The 9,393-nt window shown below is 40.6% G+C and overlaps 1 protein-coding gene across 2 annotated transcripts in view; it reads left to right on the top strand.

Annotated features, from left to right (window-relative positions):
• The first annotated feature begins 3,178 nt into the window (after positions 1-3,178).
• LOC308548870 (membrane cofactor protein-like) overlaps positions 3,179-9,393 on the top strand; it is a 28,788-nt gene continuing 22,573 nt past the window's right edge. The window contains exons 1-3 of one of the 2 annotated variants that reach the window (XM_081121011.1): positions 3,179-3,266; positions 4,619-4,804; positions 5,159-5,258. In XM_081121011.1, coding sequence (XP_080977137.1) covers positions 5,180-5,258 — 79 coding nt within the window. In that variant the 5' untranslated portion in view covers positions 3,179-3,266; positions 4,619-4,804; positions 5,159-5,179. Of the gene's footprint in view, positions 3,267-3,630; positions 3,676-4,618; positions 4,805-5,158; positions 5,259-9,393 lie in introns of those variants that run through there. The other variant, XM_081121010.1, reaches the window with a different exon arrangement.

Raw genomic sequence — 9,393 nt, 5'->3', positions numbered from 1 at the left:
TAGTGCTATTATTTGGTTTAGTTTTCTCCCCTTTGCCCCCCATAGTTTCACTGCAACATGGGTGAGAGTGGCATTGTTTGAACATCCAGATTCAGATGTCACCTTAAAAATTTTTTTTTTGTTTTCCTGATTAACTGAATTCAACAAATTCTTTGAATGGCCCTTTGAGTGAGCATTGTGTTATGTGCTGACGAAATCCAGAGCCGCCCTTCAGGTGCTCGTGGTCTGTTCTGCCAGAGACCAGTGTTTCAGCCACTCATTAAACCTTGGGTACAGCTAGATCTGCTGCTTTGTGCTTTAGTCTATAAACCCATATGTGGACTTGGCTTTATTTTATACTTAAATATAGTACCAAAAACTATTTTCTATTTCTAAATCTAATTTGGCCTAAAGTTTACTGGTGTTCTTTGAATTCCTAAGACACCTCTACCAACAGTAGAGGTTGCTTTTTAAAAGAAGAAAAAAATATTTTAGAGATAATTGTTCCATTTCCTTTTTTCTATGTCAGATACCTGGAGGGTGGGGAGATATTAGACTCTTCGGAGAGGTGGAGTACTGGGAAATTCTCTTGATGATGGTGAAGAAACTCTGAATCTAGCTACCCTTTGTTTTCTTTCCTTTCTTGTAAAATTTGGCTCTGGCAACAATAACATTGGCATATTCATTGTTTGTGGTCCCAGTATCCATCCTTTCATAGGTCTTCATGTTTTGGGGCATCAAGCTGAAGTGAAGCCAGAACAGATATCCTTAATTAATAAACTTAAAAGAAATTACAGTTTCAGTTCAACAATTATTGAATGTCCAGTACATGTAAGGTTTGGAGAGGACACTAACTACAAAGAGCTCAGTCTAACTGAAGAGAGGCCTGTATGCCAAACAGAAGGTGTCCTTGCTGCACTTGGTTGAGGACAACTGTGTACATAAAAGCTGGCCCCTGCTAATTTATTGTCATTTCTTTTACTTTTGAAATATTAATGTTTAAAACGGGGAAAAGAACATAGGTTAATTTTTACCCAAAGAGTAATAAAGTTTGGATAAGTGTTTTTAAACTCAGCTGTCCACAACTAGAGGAAAGAGTCTAAATGTTGAGTATTTGGAAATGAAATTGTCTAGAAGAGGAAAAGTCTATAGGGAGGATATGGGCATAGGCCAGTACACTAGTTTTCCATTGCTGCATGACAGATTACCACAAATGTAGCTGCTTAAAACAACACATGGTGATTATCTGACGCTTTCTGTGAGTCAGAAGTCTGGGCTCAGCTGGGTATTCTACCCATGGTCTCACAAGGCTGCAAAAAAGGTGTCAGCCAAAGCTGGGTTCTTGTCAGAGCCTTGACTGGGAAAAGGTCTCCTTCCAAGGCCTCTTGGGTTTGTAGCAGAATTTATTTCCTTGTGGGCGTAGGATTCATGGCAAGTTGCTTTTTCAAAACCAGCACTGGGAGACTAAGCTGGATGTGTGCTGCACTCTTAGGTGATTGTGTAAATGCAGTCACAGACATTCCATTACCAGTGTTTCATTCCATTGGTTAGAAGCAAGTTACAGGTCCTGCCCTCCCTCAAGAAAGGGGAATTACCCAAAGGCATGCCTACTGGAGGCAGAGATCATGAGGGCATCCTTAAAGCCTACCTGTCCATCCTCAAACTGGACCCTGGAGATTCCCCAGATTGGCATTCCTTTGCCTCACATTATCATTTCAGAACCTTGTAAGGGCTTACTTAGTCTTGTCTGTGTCTGTGAGAGCTGCTTTACTTAATTTCATCTGCCCTGTTTTAGGAGGTTTTCTCTGGCCTCTCATTGCTGACCATTGGCCTTTGGTCAAGCTCAGAGAGATGAAGTTACTCACACCCTGTCTTTCAGTTCTCATAAGGTCTCAGTCTGCAATTGCACCTTTTCCAGGGCAAACACCTATTTTCTTCATCTTGTCACAATACTAATTGGGATGTTAATCCTTCTGATCCGTGGATACAGTATGTGGTTCCACTTATTTGTATCTTAAGTTGAATACAGACTGGTGAAGCCACTGTGGAAGGCAGTATAGAGTCACCTCAAACTAATACTGAAACTAAAAAGGGAAGTCAGCAAAGCCCCACCCCATGGATGTATTAGAATCTCCCATTGAAAGCATACAAGGTGATCCCTTAAGAAAGGAAGAGATGAGAGGAGGTAGAACACCGAGTGGGAACTGAGCAAAATCTGCAGCAGCCTAAGTGCAGAAAAGACAAGGCTGAGAACCCCCAGCTGGGCTGCAAAATACCGCTGTACCATACAGCTGCCACCAGAGGGGAGTTTTAGCGTTAATGCCAGTTTCTTCGGCTGTTTCTTCCTGCTCCTCTCCTAAATTCCCCAACCTGCAAAAGGAAGAGACACAGGATCCGCTTTGATCCTGGGACATCCATAAAATACAGCTGTGACCCTGGCTGTGTGTTGGTGGGTGAAGAATCCATACATTGTACCTCTAAGGGGGTATGGACACCCACTATCCCCAAATGCAAAGGTGCCAGGCCTTGCATGCAGATGCTTTGTGGTTTCTAGATTGCCTTGAGCACATTTCTCATCCTAGTTTCTGTTTTCAGTGGCAGAATGTGAACTTATAGGAACACATCTCTATAGAAAACCCCAGGATCAATTTATTAGACCAGATGTTAACTCTTCTTGCCATGAAGTGTGAGTGAGTGCTGGCTCAGCCTGAACTAGGTCTGCCTATCAGTGCACACTGCAAGCTCTGTGTAAGAGTTTACCCCAGATAGCCACCATACCTCCATCTGAAAACAAATCCTCCACAAACTATTTCTCTTTTAAACTATCTCCCACGAAATTTTCTGGAAAAAAAAAAAAATTAACCATAGCTACCTCAATCATTTCACTCATGCAATAATTATGTCTTTCTGTGTGCCTAGTGATGTTTTAGCTTGAGGCGTATTAGTAGCAATAAAAGCACAGACATATCCCTGTCTAGATTTTATTCCAGTGAACAGAGCAGTAAATAAGCACATTGCCACTTATTTTTTACATCCCCTATCCCTTCTATGCCCTCCCCCCCCCTCCCCCTGCACCCTGCCCTCAGCACACCGTCCCCTCCCCTTTTTGCTCAGCCCGCACACGCCCGCACAGCAGTCCGCCTGCTCTCTCCGTGGGCCGGCCCGTTTTCTTGCTAGTTCAGTGCGTGCTTTCAATTCCACAGGAGTGAAAGCGTCGTCTGGGAGACGTTGAGATCGAGCAGCCTTGATGGGATTCAGTAGCAGACATTCAGCAACAGACATCCCAGGTATTGTCCCTAAGGAGGCCTGATTAGTGCCAGATGTTGAGCAAGGGCCCTGGCACTACGGACAGTCTGGAGGCCCCAGGACAAAAGGGGAGCCCCGGGGGTGCCGGTCCCCAGGCGACCACTGTCTAGGCTCTGGGTTTCTATTTTCAGGTCGGTGCTTTACTCTCGCTTCCAGGCTTCCGCCAGCTGGGTTCCTTTCCAGGGCTGCCAGGAGACGCGGGTGGGTGAGACCCTAGCGAGGGCCAGGCCACAGTCCCTGGGGAGCCGACTGTCCCGTCCCCCCCCCACCCCCGGCCCCGCCTTTCTCCCGGGGCGGCCCCGCCCAGCCCCAGGGCGCCCGGCACGCCCACCGCCGTTGCTCAACGCTGAGGTCCGGCGATTGTTGCGTCTGGAACCCGCCCGCGGGAAGGTAGGTGCCCCTGTCCCCCGGGTTTCCCGCTGCGCTCCGGCGGAATGACGGCGCCTTGCGAGCCGCGCAGGGCACCTCCGCGCCGCCTCGAGAGTCCCTTTCCTCGGTGCTTCGTGGGGATCATTTTGGTGACACTAGCGCTGCGGTTACCCACATCCTTCGGTAGGAGCCTGGAGAGGGTGCGCGTTCCCGAGGCGACCTGGAAGGGGTTGGGGAGCCGGCCGGTGGGGGGAGCCGACGGCCGGGGGATTCTCTTGATGGGTCGGTAGAATTTAGAATATGATAAGAAAGAAGAAAAATTTTCCTGGTTTAGAGCTCTCTGGACTGGCCTCACCATCTGAAGTGAGACCAAGCCAGGGTGTGAGAGAGGAGAGGTTCCTCAGGGATCACGATAGACCTGTCTCCTTTCTCCTCGTGCCTTCAGCCTTAGAGGAGAGGCCTCTGCGTTCTTTTCGCCCTTTAGGACTTGACTTGATGTGTCCCTGTCACCTTATTTTACATACTAGCTTTAACACATTTTTTAGATTTTCAATTATACACGTAAACACGAATTACCGAAATAAAAATGACACTAGGGACAAAAAGGACTTCTTAGAAGAGAATTGAGTTTTGAAATGAATTTAGAAAGAAGTGGGGAATGATGCAGACCTATATATATATCTCTAAGACCTAAAACATTGATATTTGTCTCTTCAATTTACCGTTGAATAAAAATTCAGCTCATTTCCCAACAAACCAAAAGCTAATAGAATGTTATTTAAAGCAAGTGCTACCCATCGCCCATTACTACAGCCACTTGGGTAAGAGCAGGGAACAGTTATTTAAAATCTGCCAAGGACCTTTCCATCTATTCTATACCACCTACCTGCTGCCAGGCCTCAGTCCCTGGCTAGTCTAAGTGATTACATATTTTATTTTTATGTTCTAATTTTTTAATTTTTAGGGCGTTGTCGTGCACCACCAGTGTACCAATCTATGAAGTTAAAGGGTACCCCTAAAGCTTCATATTTTCCTGGGGAGAAAATATCTTTTGAGTGTAAACCAGGATACTATTATGCCTTCCATCATGCCCTCGATTCCTTTTGTCAGCAAAATAGCACATGGCTCCCTGTTAATAAAGCATGTCACAGTAAGTAAACAAAACCTTTCTTTTTGTATGTGAGTGCTTGCTCTGGCATTTTGTTGGTGCGTTTTTTTTAAACACAGTTTTGGGTTCATTTTCCGCTATGGCAATGATGATTTTCTCATGTGAAACTAGGTTTTAGATAGTGGCACAGATTTTTAGGCTTCAACAAACCTCCTGGGAATTTTTTTGTAGGCAGTTGGTTGCCTGGGTAAATGTGAATTTTATGTTTTCCCTTATAATAGTTAACTCAAGAAAATAATATTGCATGCATTGAAAAGAGCAGTGTAGAATTTTGATTTTTATTTAAATCTGTTTTGAAATTTGTATTAAAAAATGAATTTGAAAATTTCCTTTTAGAAAAAGCATGTCCAACTGTAAATGTACAAAATGGTGCAGTGTATGACCCACAAATTGGCTTTGAATTTGGTAAAGAAGCTCATTTTTATTGTGATTACGGGTAAGTTGCTCCTTAGAGAAAATAAGGTAAATGTTACTGATTCCATATTGTTATTCTTCTCCTTTTATTTTCTTTTATTGTTGTATTACCGATGTCCCCCGTTTTCCCATCCCTCCACCCACCCCCCACCCTACCCAGAGGCCTTCCATAGACACACTATTGTCTATGTCCATGGATTTTGCATATATGTATATATGATCTTTGGCTAATCTCTGCCTGTCCCCTCCATCCCTCTCCCCAATGAAATCTGCTATTCTGTTCCATGCATCTATGCCTCTGGACCTATTTTATTGGTCAGTTTGTTTTGTTTTTTATATTTCACATATAAGTGAGATCATGCGATATTTGTCTTTTTCTAACTGGCTTATTTTGCTTGGGATAATAATCTCCAAGTCCATCCATGTTGTCAAAAAGGGTAATAGCTCATTCTTTTTTACAGACACATAGTATTCCACTGTGTAAATGCCCCACAGCTTTTTTATCCACTCATCTACTGATGGGCACTTGGGCTGTTTCCAGATCTTAGCTATTGTAAATAACGCTGCTATGAACATAGGGATGCATATGTTCTTTCTGATGGGTGTTTTGAGATTCTTAGGATATATTCCCAGAAGTGGGATCACTGGGTCAAACAGCAGTTCCATTTTTAATTGTCTGAGTAACCTTCATACTGTTTTCCACTGTGGCTGGACCAGTCTGCATTCCCACCAGCAGTGGACTAGCCTTCCTGTTTCTCCACATCCTCACCAGCACTTGTTGTTTGTTGATTTATTGATGGGAGCCATTCTGGCAGTTGTGAGATGATACCTCATTGTAGTTTTAATTTGCATCTCTCTGATGATTAGTGATGTTTTTCATATGCCTATTTGCCATCTGTATGTCCTCTTTGGAGACATGTCTATTCAATTCCTTTGCCCATTTTTAAATTGGATTGTCTACCTGGTGTTGAGTTGTATGTGTTCTTTGTTATTTTTGGAAATTAACCTCTTATTAGATATATCATTGGTGAATATGTTCTCCCATACAGTAGGTTCTCTTTTCATTTTGCTGATGGTTTCTTTTGCTGTGCAGAAGGTTTTTAGTTTGATATAGTCCCATTTGTTTATTTTTTTCATTTGTTTCCCTTACCCTAGGAGATGTATCAATAAAAATACTGCTACATGAGATGTCTGAGATCTTACTGCCTGTGTTTTCTTCTAGGATTTTTAAGGTTTCGTGACTTACATTTATGACTTTTCTCTATTTTGAGTTTATTCTTGTGTATGGTGTAAATTGGTGGTCTAGTTTCATTTTTTTGCATGTACCTGTCCAATTTTCCCAACACCATTTATTGAAGAGACTGTCTTTTCACCATTGTATGCTCTTAGCTCCTTTGTCAAATATTAATTGATCATATTGGTATAGGTCCATTTCTGGGGTCTCTGTTCTGTTCCATTGGTCTACATGCCTGTTCTTGTGCCAGTACCAGGCTGCTTTGATTACGAGACTTTGTAGTGTAGTTCAATATGCAGTATTGTGATCCTTCCAACCTCATTCTTCTTTCTCCAGATGGCTGTGGGTATTCGGGATCTTTTCTGGTTCTATATAAATTTTTGGAATATTTGTTCTAGATCTGTGAAATATGCCATTGGTATCTTAATAGGGATTACATTGAATCTGTAGATTGCTTTTGGTAGTATGGACATGTTAAAGATGTTAATTCTTCCAATCCATGAACACTGAGTATGCTTCCACTTGTTTGTATCTTCCTCTATTTCCTTTTTCAATGTCCTGTAGTTTTCTGAGTACAGGTCTTTTACCTCCTTGGTGAAGTTTATTCCCAGGAATCTTATTTTTTTCATTGCATTGGTAAATGGGATTGTTTTTTCAGTTTCTCTTTCTGAGAGTTTGTTATTGGTGTATAAAAATGCCATCGATTTCTGGATGTTAATTTTGTATCCTGTTACTTTGCCGAATTCATTTATTAACTCTAGCAGTTTTTTTGAGTGAGTCTTTAGGGTTTTCTGTGTACAATATCATGACAGTTTTACTTCCTCCTTTCCAATTTGAATGTCTTTTATTCTTGTCTGATCTCTGTGGCTAGGACTTCTAATACTATGTTGAATAAGAGTGGTGAAAGCAGACACATCCCTGTCTTGTTCCCTATCTCAGGGAAGCGCTTTTAGTTTTTGCCCATTGTGTATGATGTTGGCTGTAGGTTTGTCATATGTGGCCTTTATTATGTTGAGGTATGATCCCTCTATCCCACTTTGCTGAGAGTTTTTATCATAAACAGGCGCTGGATTTTGTCAAGTGCTTTCTCTGCATCTATTTACATGATCATGTGTTTTTTTATCCTTCATTTGGTTTATGTGATGTATCACGTTTATTGATTTGTGAATATTGAACAAACCTTGCATCCCCAGAATAAATCCCACTTGGTCATGGGGTATGATCTTTTTAATGTATTGCTAGAACCTATTTGCTAATATATTTTTGAGGATTTTAGCATCTATGTTCATCGGGGATATTGGCTTTTAGTTTTCTTTTTTTATAGTGTCTTTATCTGGTTTTTGAGTTAGGATAATGCTGGCCTCATAAAAAGAGCTTGGAACTCTTCCCTCATCTTGAATTTTTTGGAATAGTTGGAGGCTGGGTGTTAATTCTTTAAATGTTTGGTAAAACTTGCCTGTGAAGCTACCCATTCCAGGACTTTTGTTTGCTGGGAGTTTTTTTGTGTTTTTTTTTATTACTGCTTCAATTTCATTAGTTGTTATCAGCCTATTCAGGTTTTCTGATTCTTCCTGATTGAGTTTTGGAAGATTATATGTTTCTAGGAATTTGTCCATTTTGCCCAGGTAGCCAGCTTGTTGATATATAGTTGTTCAAAGTATTTTCTTATGATCCTTTGTTTTTCTGTGATGTTAGTTGTTACTTAGCCTCTTTTATTTCTGATTTTATTTATTTGGGTCCTCTCTCTTTTTCTTGATAAGTCTGGCCAAAGGTTCATCAGTCTTTTTTATCTTTTTAGAGAGCTAGCTCTTGGTTTCATTGATCTCTTATATATTTTTTTAGTTTCCATGTCATTTATTTCCACTCTGATCTTTATTATTTCCTTCCTTCTGCTTACTGTGGGCTTTCCTTATTGTTCTCTTTCGAATTCTTTTAGTTGTAGGGTTAGATTGTTTATTTTAGTTTTTTCTTATTTCTTGAGGTTGGCCTGTAATGCTATGAACTTCCCCCTCAGGACTGCTTTCACTGTGTCCCATAGATTTTGGGTTGTTGTGTGTTTGTTTTCACTTGTTTTCAGGAAGTTTTTGATTTCTTCCTTGGTCTCATTGGTAATCCTTTCATTGTTTAATAACATGCTATTTAGCCTCCATCTGTTTGAATGTTTTTGATTTTTTTTTTTTTTTTTTTACTATAGTTGGTTTCTAATTTCATGCCATTGTGATCCAAAAAGATGCTTGATATGATTTTAATCTTCTTGAACTTGTAGACACTTGTTTTGTGTCCTAACATGTGGTCTGTCTTTGAGAATGACCCATCTTCACTTGAGAAGAATGTATATTCCGCAGCTTTGGGGTTAAATGTTCTGTAAATATCAATTAAATCCGTCTGATCTAGTGTGTTATTTAAGGCCACTGTTTCCTTGTTGATTTTTTGTCTGGAAAATCTATCCAGTGATGTCAATGGGATGTTAAAGTTCCCTACTATGACTGTATTGCTATCAATCTGTCCCTTAAAGTCTTCCAAGAATTTTTAAATACATTTAGGCGCTCCTATGTTGGGTGCATGTATGTTTACAATAGTTATATTTTATTGTTGGGTCAATCTCTTTGTTATTATATAGTTATCTTCTTTATCTCTTATTATGGTCTTTATTTTGAAGTCTATTTTAGATATGAGTATTGCTACCCCAGCTTTTTTTTCCATTTCCATTTGCACGGAATATATTTTTCCATTCTTTACTTTCACTCTGTTTGCATCTTTTGTTCTGAGGTGGGTCTCTTGTAGATAGCATATATGAGTCATGTTTTCTTATTCATTTAGCTACCCTATGTCTTTTGATTGGAGCATTTCATCCATTTACATTTAAGGTTATTATTAATAGATACTTATTTGTTGCCATTTTTCTTTCTTTACCTCTGGTCCT

The sequence above is a fragment of the Miniopterus schreibersii genome, assembly GCF_964146895.1.
Source record: "Miniopterus schreibersii genome assembly, chromosome: 19".
In the NCBI taxonomy this organism is placed as follows: domain Eukaryota; kingdom Metazoa; phylum Chordata; class Mammalia; order Chiroptera; family Miniopteridae; genus Miniopterus; species Miniopterus schreibersii.
This window is presented reverse-complemented; position numbering and strand designations above follow the sequence as displayed.